This window comes from Poecilia mexicana, unplaced genomic scaffold (genome assembly GCF_051168715.1).
Source record: "Poecilia mexicana isolate PSO_F unplaced genomic scaffold, ASM5116871v1 scaffold_3, whole genome shotgun sequence".
NCBI lineage: Eukaryota > Metazoa > Chordata > Actinopteri > Cyprinodontiformes > Poeciliidae > Poecilia > Poecilia mexicana.
The window spans coordinates 12,552,451-12,572,183 of record NW_028263372.1 but is presented as its reverse complement, the minus strand read 5'-3'; the positions used below and the strand labels follow the sequence as shown (position 1 = coordinate 12,572,183).

At 43.0% G+C, this 19,733-nt stretch overlaps 1 protein-coding gene across 6 annotated transcripts in view; it reads left to right on the top strand.

The window, feature by feature from the left end:
- Window positions 1–14,800, top strand: part of tle3b (TLE family member 3, transcriptional corepressor b) — a 28,241-nt gene extending 13,441 nt beyond the window's left edge. For 2 of the 6 annotated variants that reach the window (XM_088004176.1, XM_088004174.1), the window contains exons 8-21: window positions 2,601–2,803; window positions 3,438–3,495; window positions 5,692–5,814; window positions 6,442–6,492; window positions 6,907–7,062; window positions 7,819–7,954; window positions 8,216–8,388; window positions 8,925–9,001; window positions 9,091–9,340; window positions 10,066–10,313; window positions 11,031–11,178; window positions 11,582–11,732; window positions 13,038–13,114; window positions 13,477–14,800. In XM_088004176.1, the coding sequence (XP_087860302.1) occupies window positions 2,601–2,803; window positions 3,438–3,495; window positions 5,692–5,814; window positions 6,442–6,492; window positions 6,907–7,062; window positions 7,819–7,954; window positions 8,216–8,388; window positions 8,925–9,001; window positions 9,091–9,340; window positions 10,066–10,313; window positions 11,031–11,178; window positions 11,582–11,732; window positions 13,038–13,114; window positions 13,477–13,584 (1,959 nt within the window). In that variant the 3' untranslated portion in view covers window positions 13,585–14,800. Of the gene's footprint in view, window positions 1–2,597; window positions 2,804–3,437; window positions 3,496–5,691; window positions 5,815–6,441; window positions 6,493–6,906; window positions 7,063–7,818; window positions 7,955–8,215; window positions 8,389–8,924; window positions 9,002–9,090; window positions 9,341–10,065; window positions 10,314–11,030; window positions 11,179–11,581; window positions 11,733–13,037; window positions 13,115–13,476 lie in introns of all 6 variants that reach the window. The other 4 variants (XM_015005852.2, XM_015005851.2, XM_088004175.1 and 1 more) reach the window with 2 other exon arrangements.
- Window positions 14,801–19,733: the final 4,933 nt, after the last annotated feature.

Here is a 19,733-nt window from a genome sequence, read left to right as displayed (position 1 = left end):
GGCGATCATTGCCAGACTTATTAAGCCAGTCTGCCAGCTGGTTTGTGCCGGGTTCTGTTGATGCTTGTTCCACCTGACAGTACTGTTCTGCAGGGAGCCAGCTTCGCCTAGTTAACTTTAATTGCCTGTTTCCTGTGGAAGTTGCCAGAGCTGCAGCAGCATTTACACATAATGAAAAAAGATACGTGTGAAAGAGAGCTAGCTCTTTATCCATGAATATTGAATTGGAAGCAATTTATTTTCTGAAAATTCCCCCCTCCCCATTTTTTTCTCCTTTTCTCCCTCTCTCTCTCTCTCTCGCCCCTCATGACTTCCCTCCCTCGCCTCTCTTCTCCTCAGTCATAGCACGCTAATGAGGCTTCTTGATAATGATCCCTGCACGCTTTTCCTCATTAGGCACACTCAATAGGGACGTCCCTGCCTCAATCCCTCGCCCACTCTCTCTTTTATTCTCTTGTTATTTTTGTGATTCTGCCTCTCCTTCCTCGTCTTGTTCTGGCTGCCCTTTCCTTTCTCGTTTTCTTTCTTTTCTTTTTTTCTTCTGCTCGCCTTTCCGTTTTTCGCAAGAAACGGGCAGCTCTGCTCACCGGTGCAAAAATCGATTAAGAATGCTGGCCCTTATTTGCTTGCATCCATCTGACGGGTCCAGGTCTAGCGTGACATAATGGGCCGACTGAATAATGGCCAGCTGTTAAATAGACTTTTGAATGTGGTAACCCACCCCATGTACTTTGGTCTACTTTCTCCATTTTGTATAATGAATGTATGGATCAAGTTATTGGAGTTCTATCTTGCAAGCAGAGAGCCAATCTTTTTTTTTTTTTTCCCCTCGCTTTTTGAAGAGGCAGTTGATGGATGTGCTAAGTGTTATTTAACCTTGTTTTAAAGCACTTGCTTCCCTCTTGCCTGAGTGGCTATTTAACTCCTGTCTATCTACTCTCTTGGCTCTGACTGCCTCTCACAGACATTCATGGCCTCTTGGGAGACGTGTGTGTGTTCTCCACTGTCTTCTGCTTAGTGGTATTTTGCTGAGGCGGGGCATGCTGGCTTGGTTTTCCAGAGTGTTGAAAGGATTTGAGGCTTTCAAGAGCAGACCTATTGATTTTTTTCTTCTTCTTCTTCTTTTTGTCCCAGTTATGATTGAAGCAGTTTGGGACTGAACATAGCTGTTTGGTACCGTATCTGGTGGCCAGAGGTAATATGATGTTCAATCAAAACATAGCTGATTGAAGGTCATGCACCATCACAGAAGAAAATGGGACAAACATGAAAGTCGCTGGTATGCGAGGACAGGATGTAAAGAAAAACCAGTCCTCTACAATAAACCAAGTCAAGAAATCATCATTGTTCATCTGGATGAAAACAAAGATATTTCAGTCTGATTTAATGTAGGTCTGAACTGAAATATTTCATATCTCTAAACAAACCATCTTGCGCCCATGTTGTGAGCCATTGTTTATCTGATTTTCTCTTGGCAGCTCTAGTATTTCTGGAGAAAAAGCTCAAATGATTTGGTCTAGTTGGCTGTTTTTTTTAAAGGATTTATATGGCACCTTGCTTCCTTAGATTCTGGTTGTAACAGCTGTTTGGGGCAGTATAAATTATGATTGACTGACTGCTGATGAAACCAAAATAACTCGCCTTCATCTCCTGCTGGTTGCTGTGATTTATTGGAGTCACATAACTACATTCCCTTCCAGCAGAGTGGGAGTGGAGTTTAGAAAATAGCTTAATCATTTTTTTTGACAATGCCTCATGGTCTTTTTCATAATGGGAAAGGTGAGTCAGAAAAACAAACAAACTCCAAAAGCAGAAAATGATGAAGTGTTGATCAGATTATTAAACAACTTCAGGTCTTTTTTTTCAGTTTGAGTCAGAAAAACATCTTGAATCTCAGGGGATGTTGGATAAAATGTCATCATTACACACAAATTCAAACTTGTTAACTGTCACATTGACTAACGTAGACTTAGTCAAGACCTTATTGTTCTGTTTTAACGTGAAAAGAGGTTAAACAAATAACAGGAAAGTAGAAAAATGCTGCTGATGTCCAAAAATAAAATATTCAGTTTTCAGTTTCTGCGGTTTGATGTTGGTATATTATTAACGTAGCATTTGACACTGCAGGTTTAAATTAGCTTAGAACTCACACAATTTGGTTGATATCTTTTTAATTACAACTAATATTTAAGTATAATATTTATGTATTAGTTTACCCTTAGCTATCAAGTAAACATGAATTTGTTTTAATATGGGAGCATGAATAGCACTGCTTCCTCCTGCCGTCACATTTCAGCTACCGTGCTGCACAACTGGAAAGTGTAACACAGAGGTTTTGGAGTGAATGTACTCCAAATGATTGAGCCAAATGATTCATTGAACACATGAAAACGGTTCTGTCCCTCAGACAGCAGGTCAGCAGCAGCAGTGAGCCAGCACTGCATGTTGATCCACAGCTAAATCCAGATTGTTTGGCTTTGAGCAGAAATGTCTCCAAAGCCAGCCTGGGCAGAGCACGGTCACTCATAAAGGAGTCATTTCCCAGCTGACCCACTTGTCCTTTGTCTCGTCTCCTGTCTCTCTGTGTTTGTTTACAGCAGCAGCAGCTTCAGGCCCAGCACCTCTCTCACGCTGCCCACGGCCCCCCGGTCCAGCTGCCCCCTCACCCCTCAGGCCTGCAGCCGCCCGGCCTCCCCCCGGTGACAGGTGCTGGATCCGGTTTGCTGGCTCTGGGCGCTCTTGGCAGCCAGACCCACCTGCCTGTGAAGGATGAGAAGAACCACCACGACCTGGAGCACCGAGGTGAGGAGCACAGCCTGCCACACAAACGGCCTGCAGCACTTCACTGCTGCTGACAGGAGCGCTTTCTACCGGCTTCATTATATTCCATCCAATAAACACTGTTTTCAAGGCACTGCAGACAGAGCTACTGTGAGGGAAAATGTTGTGTTTTAGCAGATATCCTTCTTAATGTAGGGGTGGGCATTTAAAATATTTTTAAAAAATACCTCAAAACGTATTGTTGGGATTATTTTTGCTTTTTTTCTCCACTGTTTGTTCAATGAGAGTATCAAAACATCTGAAGTATGATTAAATGCATGTTTAGTTTAGTGCTTAAAGACCATATCGCCCATCTTTACCTTATTGTTCTGTTTTAATGTGAAAAGAGGTTAAACAAATAACAGGAAAGTAGAAAAATAAAAACTATTATAATATATATAAAATGTTATAGGATGCTATATTTAAATGCTGCTTCCTTTGGTCTCCATGGCATCAAAAAGTACATTTTTGGTCGTTAAACTCTCTCTGAAAGCGTTTCCTCTTGAGCACGTTGTAGCTAACCTGATGGGTTACACCATTCATTTGATTGCTGCTCTTTGATTGCAGTCTTTGTTGCCCTCCCATACTAATTTGTGTTTTGCTTTCCTCCCTCTTGGCCCCTCATCTTTTCACTCGCCTCTGGCCATTCCTCTGAAAGAACGCGAGTCCAGCACGGTATGTTGACTCTACGACTCTCTGTCCTCCTGTCTGTCTGTCTCCGACTCACTCTGCTCCTCGCTCATCATGTTTGGTCATTAGGTGTACTTAATGTAGACCTGAGCTCACCGTTCAATAGACATTCATGCTGTCTGTGTACGAACACACACATTTTCATACTCGGGGAGGGGGGCGGTGTACGGTGCCTGAATCCAAATGACTTCTGGCTAAATAAGCCACTGCCTTCTAATCCAGGTGGAAAATGACTCCAATCACTGGACGAGGATTAGTAGTCTGCTACCTCCTTTAATTTCAGCACAATTAAAAGTGACTTTGACTCTCCTTCCGTTTCTACTTTAGAGGATTTACCATTACAAGAGTCCTTGTCGTAGCTCATTGTTGTTATTCCTCGTTCAGTAAACATTGTATTTCTCTGCTGCCTTCCTCTTCCTGGTGTTTGGTATCTTCTCATCACTTTGTCCTCTCTTCCCTCGTCTTGTGTCGTCCATATCTCTCCTCATGTTAAAGTCCTTGTTTTATCAGACTGGCTTAAAGCTCTCAGTTAGCTGGAGTGTAACGCTCTGTTGGATCTGCTCAAACAGATTAAGTTCCCATTGACTGGCCATCCTGAATGGGCTCACTCATGTCAGAAGGAAACCCTACCCCCCTCCACCTTCTCATTTGGTGACAAGCGGCTGCAGTACCACCTTACCTGCTCTCTCAGCCAGCCTCTACTCCCTCTTTTTGTTCACACACACACACACACACACACACACACACACACACAAGGTCTTCCTGTTCTGTTGTCTCAGGTCATCTGATACCACAGTTAAAGGGAAGTGCAGGGTTACTGAGACTAAGCAATCTCTGAAAGGCCTCCGGCTCAGATCCAGACGGGCTGTAATACTGTAGGAGACAGCATCTCGCCAAGCTAGACTGGTGGCTTTGTTTTTGCAGCAGGAGCTGAACGAGCACCAGCCCGGTTTGACCTGAGGAGGAGGCAGAAAATTGGCCCAACTCATTTGGGAAAGCTCTCCTCCTTTATAAAGGCGGCTGCTACCCATTAGCTGCTCTACCTCGGTTTAATCCTCCATCTTTCTGATAATTGTTTCGATTTATTAAGTCGATTCACAACAAGAATTGACCTCTAGATGTGCTTACCCCACCTACCCACTCGTTGACCTTCAGTCTGCCTGGCAGGGCCGCTCCACCATCTCAGACAACAAAAACCCAGTTTGCAGCTTTTGAGAAAGTGCCAACGTGTCTGAACGTTCCCACTAGTGGGGGAGAACTCATGGCTTTACTGCTAGGCTGGTGTTGCTTGCCAAATTCCTTTCCTGATTTTAGTCTCTTGTCTCGTCCTTCTTTCCCCCCCTGCTAATTTTCTCACTCTGTCCCTGTCAGGACCCTTCTCTGCAGGCGGCACACTTTGTCTCGCCACATTGATCCTGCCCTGGATTCCTCAATGGTCTCTTTCTTTCCCCTTTTCTTAATCTGGTTCATTTTCTTGTCAGTCACTTTGATTTTTTTGTTGTTTTGTAAACCTGTGTTGGGAATCCAGAGCAAGTTTGATTATAGAAAGTTCATCTAGTTTTCTACTGGCTTTTGCCCTGGCCGCAGTGGCAGTCCATAAAATTGTCAGGTTTTATTTAGAGTTCATGTTTTCTCTCCAGTTTGACTCGTGACGAGTCACCTTGCCAGTTAGTGTTTTTGTGGCTTTGTGGTTTTGCTCAGCTGCCTCGTCTGTTTCCTCTGTGCTCCAGTGCTTTGGCAGCAGCAACAGGACCGAGCTTTCCAAGAATCCTCTTCAACCCCCCCCCTTTTTTTATTCCAAATCAGTCCAGCAGCATTGTGCAGTTTGCTTTACTGTCAATATTATCGCTGACCCCACAAAGGAAAATACTACCTTCCCTTCATGATTGGTCATGAGCCGCATTTATGTCTTAAACATTAACAGCTGACATGCATGACACAGCGGCTCCGGTTTTGCTCTGCATTAGCGGCTCAGAGTCCAACATCTATGGAGAAATGTTGACACACTTTATCCACATTTGTTTTCCAAGAAGATTCTCAGTTGCATATTTGCTGAGGCTGTAAATCTATACTGTACACACAGTGTACCAGTGGATACTGATTTAAAATGAGCAGAGCATGCCAAGGTAACTCGATGAAAACACCGGTCTCATGCAGGCGTTGTCGTTGTGTTTGTGGCAGAATAACTCAGTGTCGCCATCAGACAGCCTGCGGGTATCGAGCGAGAAGCACCGCAGCTCCTCAGACTACGGCCTGGACTCCAAGAAACGCAAAGTGGATGACAAAGACAGCAACAGAGGATATGTGAGTGTTTTCGAAAAGCCGACTGTTTATTCAGGCTCTTTTATGAAATGTTCACCTTTCAGAAGACAAACTTACAATTTGGATTACTATATACTAGGGCTGGACAATATGGCTGAAGAACGTATTGTCTTCAATACGTTCGATACTTATTGATTAGGTTTTATTTTTTTTTGTTTTAAATCTCTGAAATGCATCCAGATTGGTTCATGCCCTTTCCTGTTTTATCCAGTTTTCATTCCACATACATTTTTATTTTTAAGCAGTTATGAGGCGAAGCATTAAACTGCTGCTGCGCAAGTTACTCAACAAGTTGTTGCTAGGTGACCAAAGAGTGAGAGATTGTGTTGATGTCACCAGCGTTGCTTAGCCGGGTGTGAGAGGTAAAGCAGCTAAAGCCTTTCCTCTGCCTACATCCCCCAGAATCCATTGCAATTCTGGATCAGAGTTCAGTGAAATTATTGGATATTCAATCAGACATATTATCTTCTGGTATTGATCACATGTCTATGGCAATATATATAGTTGTTGATTTATTGTCCAGCCTTAATATCCATCTAAATAATGATGCGTTTTTGTGCATGTAGGTCAAATAAATCCCTTCCCACTAATGTTGCTCCTTTATTTCAGGACAGTGACGGAGAGAAAAGTGACGACCTGGTGGTGGACGTGTCCAACGAGGTAAGACGGGCGTTTAGCTGCTCAGCCACATTCTTAAACAGGAAGGCTGCAAAGAACCCAAACACAGCCCTCTTTTGTCTGTCCAAGCCTCAGCACCTTTCACTGTGTTGCCAAAACGTCTGACATAATATTGGTTGTGTGCTTTGAGACTGTTTACTTGGTGAATTTCCCTCTGCCATTCATGCAGAATATAAGACAAAGAACACAAAGAGAAAAGGGTGTGACAGGTGAATGAGAAGTGCATGCATATGTGTGAGGTGGGGGGTGCAGAGGGGAGCATGAGCATACATCGGGATATTTATCTGTGTTTGCACATGAGGCCCCATCTTGTTTGACCTACATGTAAATGCCAGTGGCTTTCCTCCGGCCTGTTTGCTCAGTCTTGCACTCCGTCCGTCTCGTTTAACTCTGCAGGACCCAGCCACCCCTCGAGTCAGCCCCGCCCATTCCCCTCCGGAAAACGGCCTGGATAAGTCCCGGGTGCTGAAGAAAGACGCCGCCCCCAACAGCCCCGCCTCCGTCGCGTCTTCGGGCAGCACGCCGTCGTCTAAGGCGAAGGACCACACCCATGTGAGTGTATCGGGATGATGAAACGAAGGGAGAAGGGAGGGCTATGGTGGAGGTGATGAAGCCTGAACCGACAGACTAAAGGAGCATTTGTCAAATGAAGTGGGTGGCTGTGTGAAAGAGTAATACGGAGGCTTCGGAGTTGGCTGCTGTGCAGGATTTGAGGGAGCAAAGGGGTGGACGTCTTCTCAGGAAATCAAACTCTATGGCTCAGTCCTATCAATCTCCTTTATGGCTTACCCAGTAAATGGTCATTTCTCTGTTGCTCTGAGGCTGTAAATAACCCAGAGCCTCTGCAGAGGGACATGTGCTGTTTGTTCGCCGTGTCCATAATCTGCTCCTCTTCCATCCTTATAAGAACCGACATTTAGCCTGGCTTGAAATGTTTCATGACATACAGCATTTTACTGAACATTGCTAAAGATAAACAACACGGTGAACATCTTACTACTTCCTCTTACCATCATTATAAAACCCAGTTTCTTTCAATCCCTTATTAACATTAACTGGCAAAGGATTAATAAATAATTATTTGGGCCAACATCTTCCATAAGTCCTGACAAGCTCAGCTTCTAAGCAAAGGTTTATTCCCTCATCCTGACACACTATCACACACACTCAACCACGGCTGTGACGAGTGCCCATGCTAGATTGGATTAACTCGAGCCGTCCGCTCAGATTGTCACTCTGGATTTTCCTGCCTGTGGGGTGTTTTCGACTCAAACTTTGGAAATGGACTAAATAGTTTCTCTGTTTCAGAACGACAAGTCGTCGACACCGAGCCTAAAGTCCAACACGCCTACACCGAGGAACGAGGCCCCCACACCGGGAACCAGCACGACGCCCGGACTGCGGCCTTTATCGATGGGAAAACCGCCCGGCATGGAGGCGCTAGGTAATTACTGACAAATCGGTTATTCTCCTCATTATTCACTATGTTGCCTTTAACAAAGCACTCTTTCTAACAAGCAAGTACACACAAGTTTCACTGTTAATGCTTGGAGAAAAAAAAAAAAAATCTACTACCGTCTCACTATGTGGCTCCTGTGACCTTTCCTTTTACTGCCACAACAGTTTTACTGCACTAACACCCATAAAACTAAAACCTAGGCAGAGTTTAGTAATCAGTTAAAGGGCATTTCCTTCTCACCATCAGCTGCCCCGGCCCTCCGCACTCCCCTGTCGATCGCTGGTTCTTATGCCTCCCCATTTGCCATGATGGGTCATCATGAAATGAACGGATCGCTGACCAGCCCCGGCGTCTATCCGGGTCTCATCTCACCCCAGATGAGCGCTGCTGCAGCCGCTGCCTACGGACGGTCACCAATCGTAAGTCCCACAGGTTTCATGCTGAATGTTTCACCAAAGATGTAGAAAAAGAGACGCAACAAAGATCCTCCTCCAAACATCTGCACTGCCATAAAGTATTTGACTAAACACAGAGAAGCAACATTTAGTTTTATACCTCACTAATCCAGAACAAACTTAAGATCCAGAGAAATTCCTACTTGTTTATAGGCCGTGGAGTACTTATTCTTATTCATATTACTAATTGAGAACAAACGTTAGAGCCAGAGAAATTCCTATTAGTTTAAATTGTGTAGAACTTTTCTTTGTTACCTTTTTGTCTTTCTTTTGGTTTTGTTGTTTTGTTGGTATTTCCTTCTAATTCATGTAAAGCACATTGAACTGCTCTTCTGGCTGAAGTGTTTTACTTGTTTGTCAGACTTAATCTGCATAATTCAAGGGATTTTCCTGGAAATTATAGCTTGACAGTTCCTCAAGATTTAGGCGTCTAAATCTACAGATTTGTTTCTACTTGAAAATAAACTTAAGCTTATTTTATTTATTTATTTTTTTTGCAGGCGGGATTTGACCCCCATCCTCACATGCGAGCTCCAGGCCTGCCGGCCAGTCTCACCTCCATTTCAGGAGGAAAACCGTATGTTTACATTTTTGCTTTCACTCTTTAACCACTGTAGATTTTATTCCCAGAACTTGACTCTCCATCATCTCCGTTGTCGTTTCCAGAGCTTACTCTTTCCACGTGAGTGCGGACGGTCAGATGCAGCCCGTGCCCTTCCCTCCGGACGCTCTGATAGGCCCGGGCATCCCGCGCCACGCTCGTCAGATCAACACGCTCAGCCACGGCGAAGTGGTGTGCGCCGTCACCATCAGCAACCCCACGCGTCACGTCTACACTGGTGGAAAGGGCTGCGTCAAGATCTGGGACATCAGTCAGCCGGGCAGCAAGAGTCCCGTGTCCCAACTTGACTGCCTGGTAATCGGATGTTTTCACATTTTAAGATGGAGAAACTGAGTGGAGTTAGCCTTACTCTACATTTATTTCAGGATGTTCAGCCATAAGGGGATCCCAGTGTGCTAATGAGGTCTCAAAGTAATACATTAAGGCTTTTCTTGAGCATTAAATGTAGCCTGACTCTCCATCCCGCTACAGCTGTCCACAGATCCCAACAGATAGAGATGTGAATAATTCAGTAAAATGTCTCACTGCTGTGCTGAAATTATCCTTGGTGAAGGGGGAAAAAAAAAAACCCTGCTGAGTAATGATGTTCTGATTGGCCAACCCTGTCTGCCATTACGCAGCTCATTACTTTCTCCCAACTGCCTCCCGTTTCTCATTTTGACTCGGTGTCTTCATGCTGTTCAGCTCATATGGCCTCCTACACCCTTAAGGTGTGTCCAGAGTGCAGTTTGGTTTTATAAAGCCATCAGGGTGCCATTTTAATTTGACCAATAGCTTCTACGGCGCTGTTGATTTGTCTTTCTGCTCTTGCGGAGCCGGCAGCCGAACTGTCTCTCGTTAAAAGTTGACACTCACATCTTCACTAGATAAACTCAGCTGCCTCACCTGGTAAAAGAAAAGGTCTTAAAAGTGGATGTACTGCAATGTGTTGGTTTCTCTATGATTTTTTTTTTCTCATCTGGAATTTGCACATGTATACAAATTTATTCCAACCATTTTCTTTCTTTTATCTTTTCCAGAACAGAGACAATTACATCCGCTCCTGCAAGCTGTTGCCCGACGGCCGCACCCTAATCGTCGGCGGCGAGGCGAGCACGCTGACCATCTGGGACCTGGCCTCGCAGACGCCCCGCATCAAGGCTGAGCTCACTTCCTCTGCTCCGGCCTGCTACGCTCTGGCCATCAGCCCCGATGCCAAGGTCTGCTTCTCCTGCTGCTCCGATGGAAACATCGCCGTGTGGGACCTCCATAACCAGACCCTGGTCAGGTCGGTACCTCGCTTAAACAGCTGTGTTTTGGACACAAGCCTGAGGGAAAACAAAACATTGCACCGTGTTTTTTTTTATTGTGAAGGGTCAAAAGAAGGGCAAGAAATGTTTGGCAAATGTTGTATTGTCTAAATGGTAAATACAGTTTTTTTAAGTTTAAGAAAATAAACTTAAATTACTCAGACATATTTTTGATGCAGCTAACGCTGAAACGATTAATTGCAATAAATTGAAATAATCATCAACTAATTTTGTAATCGATTAATTGTAATATACAGACAAAAAATAATGTTTTCATAATTATGTTCTGGCAGAGTTTGGCTTCACCTGGTTGAAGCTTTATTAAGCACCTTTTCCAATCCAATTATTAACTGCTTAATCCAAAAAACAGATCAGCAGGTTAGTCTTACACTGTATCGATGCAAAGTCAAGCAGAAAGGGGTTGAGCTTTTCACATGTTGATAGAAGTATTTTTTTAGCTGCAGACTCATCCTTCGCTACAATTTATGAAGCGTTCACTAAAGGAATGCTACGCTTCATTTTAGGGAATAAAATGTTTATTTGGTTTAAGTGAATGAATGAAATGAAAAATCTTTTTATCTGAATAAACAATTACTAAAATAGTTTAGTTGCAGCTCTAGATACATTCATGTCTTTTTTTCAGGCGGTGAAAGAAGGCATGTCTCACTTGTCTTCATGTGTTTTGCGCATTTCAGGCAGTTCCAGGGCCACACAGACGGAGCAAGCTGTATCGATATTTCCCACGACGGGACCAAACTGTGGACCGGAGGGCTCGACAACACGGTCCGCTCCTGGGATTTGAGGGAGGGCCGGCAGCTTCAGCAACACGACTTTACCTCACAGGTACAGCCTGGACAATTTGCATTTCCTGCAGAAATGCAGTGTGAATGCTGTCAGCTGAATATCTTTAGTGAAAATTGAAGCGTTTAAAGTCAACTGCAGAAGACTTGCAGAAATGTAAAAAGCAGGTAGAAGCTTGCAAAAGGCAGAAAAACTATAGAAGAGTGAAAACTTCCTGTAAATGCTAAGATCCCATCCAGAGTATTAAAAGTTCACACAGAACACTGTTTACAAAGATAAACTGTAAGGCCACAACAGTTTATGAGCTAATATGAGGCATAAGGCTGAAACACTATCAATTGTCTACAGGTTAGCACTAGCATGTTTTCTAACGTTGACTAAATTTAGTAGATTTTTATAAAATGTAGTCAAAAATAATCTTAGCTAAAATTGTATTTTGTTGCAGATCTTCTCATTGGGCTACTGTCCCACTGGAGAATGGCTGGCTGTGGGGATGGAGAGCAGCAACGTGGAAGTACTCCACCACACCAAGCCTGACAAGTACCAGCTGCATCTACATGAGAGCTGCGTCCTCTCACTCAAGTTTGCCTACTGTGGTAAGTGACCTGCAATGAGCTGGACAATGAGTCCTGCGGCGAAGGACAATCTTTAAATATCCAGAAGCAAACTGTTGATGGACGTATTTACAAATTAAAACCTCCAACCCAAAACTCTACTCGGAGCCTGCACTAATATAGCTGGTTGTTCAAATCATAAGTTAACAGTTTCTTTCCCCTCAGCTATGTTCTTTTGCTTTTATATATAAAATGTTAATAACATGCAGCATTCAGTGTCACAATTCAGAAAATGAACATTTTATGGATTCATAAGTGTGAAATATTTCAAGCCTCCATTTCTTTTAACTTTGATTATGACTTACAGATAATGGATACTCTTAAAAGGTTACAGCATATTCATAAAAAAGTTTAGTGGAAGAAAAATATGCACCAGCAACAGGGATTATAGCACCATTGACTGATTGTTGAGCAAAATATATTCAAGAATACATCTTTAAGACCAAACACTAGATGAGATAAAAGCATGAAATATTTGACTATTTAAGGAATCTCTACAAAATGAAGGCTTCACTTTCTGAGACTGGTGAGGAATATTGTACTTTTATAGATTAAATAAATAAATAAAAAATTGTACATCGTCAGACAAATTCTGAGGCTGAATTGATCAGGTTACAGCAACACATTGCATTTCTCCATGCATGCAGCAGACTGTAGCTGGGTGGAAGATGGGGAAAAAACACTGAATACCTGAATTTGAAGATATTTTGATAATTTTATGTGAGCAATCAGTCCAGAGTTTTAATAGTCTTCATTATCTGGCAGCGCAGGGAAGACTTCAAAACCTCTAATAACAAAGGGAGATGATTCTGTACAATTTTACTTTTAATGAGCTGTAAATTACACCGGTTTCCAGACAGCAGTGGGCTGATGGTGGTTTAAGTGTCACTTCCCTGATGTGCGTAGGGCTAGTGGTTAAAAATTTCAAACAATGATCATTTAACAGCAAATCAAGCGCTTCGAAAATGTTCTTTCGCATTAATTTATCCTCAGAAATCAATGAGCACAGCCTCATCTCCTCCACCAGCAAACTGATTCATTCAAATGAGACCAAGGCTCTTAGTGTCACTGATTAAATCAGCAGCCAGCTAGCGAGTTGGTTAATTAATCAGAGGGTCATTTGAATAATTAACTGGGTTAGAGCTGCAAGTCTCCTTCATTATGTGTTTTATGATTGTTGATGAGGTAATTAAAGTGGCATATTTAAAACGGTTCCAGTTGCTCCGTTACGTCTGCGAGGACCCTTACCTGCAGTGTGTGTTAAAGGCGTCTCCTCTGTGCCTGTAGGTAAATGGTTCGTGAGCACGGGGAAGGACAACCTGCTGAACGCGTGGAGGACTCCGTACGGCGCCAGCATTTTCCAGGTGATGATCGCAGATCTGCACTATCTGACCAAATGCTGCTAAAGCAATACAACCGCATGAAAAGCATTAGTGCCTTAGTTGCATGTTATTACCCTGAAACAAAGAAAACGGTACCACAGCTATTTCAGACGGAGATCGATGGGGTTAAAGGTTCCTCTGATCGGCGCGGTCTGCGTAAATAAACCAGCTGTTTGTGATGTTTTAGTGACGACTGAAAAATGAAGTGAATGAATATGTGGCGCCAACGGTGAACAGGAGTCACTCGCACTGAAATTTAGTGTTTGCTTGGCAAACCAGTTTAACCTTGACGATACGTCACGATGGGCAAACTAAACGTTTCGACTGTTTGTGTTTACTTCCAGTCAAAGGAGTCGTCATCCGTCCTGAGCTGCGACATTTCTGCAGATGACAAATACATCGTGACAGGATCTGGTGACAAGAAGGCCACAGTCTACGAGGTCATCTACTGAGATTATTGTCCTGGTTTAACGTGGGCTGCAACAGAATGAAGCAAACTACATTTTTCTCTGACTTATTTTGGAAATCAGCTGTGCTGTTGGCCTGTGGAAATCATACTGCAAGGATTTTTTTAATCCCTTGTTTTAGGGTTGTACATCTTTCTTTTTTTTGGATGTGACGGGATGGAGCGGAGCTTCGTCTCTGAGAAATTAATTCCTCAAAACATGTACATTGTGTACATACTGGATTAAATAAGACATTTTATATATTATAAAAGCATATATATATATATATATATTTTCATGTCCTGGGTGTACTTGTGACCATTGTTTTGGTCGCTCTGGTCTGAGAGAGAGACCAGAACACGGACTGAAACTTTTTCAACTATCACACCCTGATCGTTTTCTAAAGCACATTCTGCAGGCTGATCTTTCCAGGAATCAAACAGAGGAGCCTGAATCTTGCAATGTTGAACATTTCATGGAGAATTTTTTTTTTTTTTTAATTAAAACCGGCCTTGCGTCAGAACGCTCTTAAAGGACGAAGCGTGGTCGGATTCAGGCGGACCCTCCACTGGAACAAGTGGGATGTTGATTCAGGAGAAGAGACGGATGTAAATTTCCTTCCTGTATAAAGAACTGTACACGTGTCCTAATGTTCTGGTCTGTGTGTGCTTTCCCTGTTTTTGTTGATTGCCTGTGGCAGATGGGGGATGTTAAAGCTCAGTCTAACCCTTGGACCTCAGTTGGCAGCAGAAACCACAAACTGAATGACTGTGCGCTTTTTTTTTTCTCTTTCTAACTCGACGTTATACTGATCTCTCGCTGCTCCACTGGTTTCTATTCAAACTAAACTCCAAGCAGTCCGGTCCGTGCTGCTGGGATTCCTGTGCCCTTTGCATCCTACCGATATTCCTGGAATATGTGTATTTGGCTGTGATGGAGAGGAAGGCAGAGTCGGTCTGTCTTCACAGAAATGTTCAGTGCCTGTAAATGCTTTCAAGGACAGAGGGAAGTACACTTACATGTAAACACATGCTGTAGTTAGCGAACGAAGCTGAGGGTAAATGCTTCTGGTTTGTTTTACCGTGCTTCTCATCCTGCCGGCATTTACAACTAAAGGGGCAAACTGCACCTCTGATTCACACCAAAGTATGTAGCAACTGCTGTCAGCACTGAAAATAAATGTACAGTTGTTAATGACTCAATAAAGCTGTTTTTTCTAGAAGGGCTCGCCTCTTTGTGGCTTTGAGCTGAGATTACTGACGAAGGCGACTTCTTTTGAGCCGATTATGGCCGACTCAACAGGTTTCTAGACTCAGACTAAGATGAGGTTCTGATTAAAAATCGCCTCGTTTTTTCCTACAGTTTTGCTCAAACTAGTGGGGTAAAGGTGTCTATCCAAAATCAAAACATGAATGGATTTACCTTTCCTGAGCTGATGGTTGCACATTGCTGCTCAGTTACTATTGTGTTTGGGCTAAAACACATTTTCTCTTCATAAAATAGCAACATAACCTTTTCAGTTATTTAAACTAACGCATATGATTTGTGGTGAGTAGATCCAACACCATATTAGGTAGATAGAGAAACATCCACAGCAGGAGATCTGAGCCACCGTACTTTATAGTAACTGTGGCTTGAATCCATAGTTTTAGTAAAAATATTCACCACCAGGTCATTTTCTCAGACGGAACTTCAGTAGCTTTTTGGTGAGAGCTTGGCTTCATGTACAGTACATGTACAGTAATCACTGTTGGCTTTAGACCTGGACTTAATCATTGGCTATTCAGCTATCCCAAAGATGAGTCTTAAATTTTCCTCCAAATACTTCTGTGTTTAAAATCAATTTAATTGAGCACTTTCTAAGCCTGTTTGTACATTTCCCATTCTCTAATTATCAAAGCGCCCTGTTCTGAACAACCTGTTCTACCCAGATTTCCAGGGCGGAGCGCATCATGTACAGCATGTGCTGCCTTGTCTGTTAATAAGGCCCAAATGTTTGACTCCAATTTATGATCCAGCTGCGTGCATGTCACGACTGATGGGTTTTGATCAACTACCTGCAACTATTAGGAAATTATTCGCCGCATAATTTCCGCCAAAACCGGACGGATCTGGTTCGAGACGTCGTCCTTTTGCACACAGCTGTCCTGGCAGGAATCAGTTCTCGGTGTGAACATCGCTAACCTGGTGTCTGGTGGACCAAGCCGAAGTTCAGCGGAAAGAAAGTAAAGCGGGATTGTTTCGGCTCACCTCAGTGTGACGACCCAACTCCTGCGGACCTGCTGCACCGTTTCCATGGAGACGACAACATGGGCTTTGTTTGGCTCTGTGCAGCTTTGATCTGTTGGGGGGCGAGAGATTGAGAATGTTGGTGAGTTCATTGGTCAAGAACACAAGACGGATTTGAGACATGAGTTTCAGTCGACAAACGAGTTACTGTCACCTGAACTGGTCACTGATAAACATCTTCACCTGTTCTTAGGTTTTCCTTTTTTCAGTTTGTGTTTTTTTTTTTTTTTTTATAAATACAAAAGTTCAATACAAAATTACAGCAGATAGTTTTGCTAAACGTGCGAACTATAAATATGACAAACCAAGACGCAATGACAGTAGGAACAAAAGGCTTTCACAGTAAAAAGATCAGTACACAAAACATTTGAAACAGCTGGCATTACATTGTAAAAATAAACCCCAACATGGAATAACAACTGGTTTCAAAATGATAAAATGTTCAGATATTTAATTAAAATGGAAATGTAAATATTTTCATTTCTAGACATTTCATTGATTATTACAATGACATGGTAATTATTTCAAGTTTTACTGAAGACATAAATACTGGAAATTAGTTGTTGGGTCTAATATTATTGTGACCACACATCAGACAACAGCAAATAAGAAATGAAAACATTTAAAACAATGGGAGCAGATTTAAAACAGTCATGCAAACGTTGCTTATAGTTTAGAAATTCAAAAGAAGAATTATATTAGATAGATATATAATCTATCTAGCAGAACTCTGATCATGCATGTTAGTTTGTTTTTCAGCTGAGAAGGGAAAACAGCAGGCGAGTTATATTACGTAAAACCCAGACTTCTACCTTTTCCCCACATTTAAAAAACTTAAATAAAACATGTCACCATCACATCGAGCACCAGGCGAGAAATCAAAATGCAGAAGAGGATTCCTTTACAAACTGAGAGCAACGCAAGAACTGCTAAACTCACCGACCACTTGGCAAACATTTCAAGTGTCCGGTAACCCAAACACTAGCAACATTTTTCCTCCAGACCCGTTTTAATTCTTTAAGTCAAAGGCAGAAGAAGGAATCTGAAACATCCTTCACTGGATTTGGTCCATATAGACAGAATAGAATCACAATTACAGCAGATTTGTCGGCTGCAACTTCCATAATGCAGCTCACCTGTTGAAGTGCAGTGAACCGGCCAATGTCGTCATATTCAACACAACATGAATATTAGATATTCCTATTGAGGTCGTGAACTCTGATCTTCATGATCTGATGCATTACATTGATGAAAACATCCATCAAAAAATGGATCATCGATAAACGGATGTGGTCGACAACACGACTCAGAAACCAAAGTGCACCAAGAAAATATTCTCAATATCATCAAAGCCTGAACTGTTGATGCTCTTCTAATATAGTTTTAAAAAGTCTGCTTGGATGTAGATGAGAAGCATAATAATAATAATGCATGAAACAAAGCTAAACTCCTTATTCTCCCAGACACTTAGCAGGCTGACAGACAACAACCACCTGAAGTAACGAGACCTTTTTGTGCCTCAAAGATGAGTTTCCTAGTTTTTCCTGCTTCTGTTATATTTTTTTATCGTTTCCTTTTTTTGTATTTTCAAAAAGTTCAAATCAGAACCGGTTCTGGAAACCCAGAAGGGAGAGTCTGTGGTTTCAGGCTCGCTGACAGGAGTCTCAGTGGGAGGGATGAGACACGGCTATAGATCAGTGCGGTTGGCCAAACCACAATCACAAAGAGACACGGTGACTGATTACTCTTGCTTCACTTGAATCACACGAGCGGCAGAAACACATTCGGTCACACTCCCATTTCACACACTCCCACACACCTCAGGAGAAGACGCACCACTTTGGGCATTTGCGGCCGCGCGCCGATTTCAGAGGTGATCCTGCAACGTGATGTGTGGGTTTAAAAAAAACAAAAAGTCTCCCTAAATCAGAAACATGCAAATAGCGAACCGACCCCAACGACTAGGAGGTTGCAACTTCTCAGGGATCCATTTCATCAAGTGTCGGTGGCGTCTGCTGATAATGTCTGCGAGTCGTGTTGAACTGACTCAACGCCCTGAACGGCTGCCATGTCTCTCCTCCTCCCACACTCTCGCTCTGCTGCCACTGCAGGAGGTGAGTACATTCATTTTCACTTTTGTGGGGGTGCTGGCTCCAAGGCTGTGATTTCTGACTGTGCCTGTGAGAGAAGGGGGGAGGTGGGAGGGGGGAGGAGGTTCAGGGTGGGGTTGGAGTGTAATATGGGGTGATTTTAGCCGAGCGTGTGGGACGGAGGCGCTGTACATATGGCTGAGCTACGACTGCAGATAGGGACATATTTTTGCTCAAGTACCTTCAGCGCATTCACTAGCAGGAAAAATAAAATAAAAATAAAATAGAAAAAGAAACTGAGCCAACTGAATCAAACTTATCAGATGGAAATGTTTGTTTTGCTGAATGTGCTTTAGGAAGACATGTTGTGACCTGGTGCTTTTCAAACTTTTCAACTTTCCACCAACAAAATATCAGCGGAAAATACCGAGCGTTGCTACGAGCAGATTGAAAACTAAACCACAATCATGACTTTTGATTATTATATCCAGTCCAGCAGTTCATGTGGCATGAACCACATGTACAGCCAGAGGTCAATTCTGATGTAAAGCTAGAATAACACGTCTAAAATTCTGGTTACAAATAATCTTGACAATTTGTGTTCACCACAACAACGTCCAGAAGACTGACCTGAAAACATAGCAGCTTACAGAGATCAGCAACATGCTTCTCTTATAAATGATCAAGTTCAATCATAAATCAGGTTTATTTTAAACTGGTAATCTATCACACTGGTTGTGAAAAATGGTGTTCATTTCGAAGTGATCGTCTCGTACAGATTCACCAGACGCAGCACTTTGCCCAAGTTTCTTCCTGAACGCTTCCTATGCTCCCGTAAAGAAATGCAGCCACTCTGAAAGGCTGCGCCTGTAAAGAAACTTGTTTTCATTTCCCTGACAGAAGCAGAGCTTTTTCGTGTGAAGGAGAACTGATGCAGGTCACTCTCATTTCTCTCCTCGCTCCGCTGCAGCAGGAGGCCAAGGTTTTACTCCACTTAACTGACAGCCGTGGGATTTCATCTCTCTTTTAAAGCGCCACGAGAAGTCATGGAGAACAAAACGAAGGTTTTTTTTTTCCCCCTCCTCACAGAGGCAGCAGGACTTGAATGTTTTTGTATTTTATTTGCTTCTCTTCCTCATGCCATCCTCTCCAGCACTTACAGCTTCCTCTGCTGCTACTTCTTCGCATTTGTGCATCTGAGATGGGAGCTTCCTATGACTTTTCAGACTCTGAAGGAGAGCTGAGGATGCATGAAGAAAACATAAGGCATGAGGCTGCCTCTTCCTCCTCCTCCTCCTCCTCCTCCTCTCCTCCTTCAGCCACAGAATAACCAAGTGCTCACAGAGAGCAGGAGAAGATTAAAGGGAGGTTGTGTGGAGGCAGAGAGCGTTGGTGCTTTAGCCCCCAGAGGTCATTTGGGCGTCTTTGAAAGCATTCAGGCCTCGCTGCGTCTGACCTGTCCTCAAGATGAGACGCTTTCATCAGACTCCGCAGGACACAAGAGCCCACTCAGGATCTGCGTCACAAATTGGAGGAGGTCTCCGTGTGTGTGTTTCATATTGTTATGTATAATTCAATGCTTTTACTCCCATAAAAGCCGCTGCCTTGATCTCTGATCACACAGGCCATCGAGAGCGACACTCGAACTGGAGTTTTCCACGTTCCTTTGTGCGGGAGGAGACCGCAGTGAGATCTTTTGAGATGAAAACAATCAAAACTGTGGAGGAGGCTGTGCTGCAGGAACATACCGTAGTTTCCAGACTATAAGATGCTACT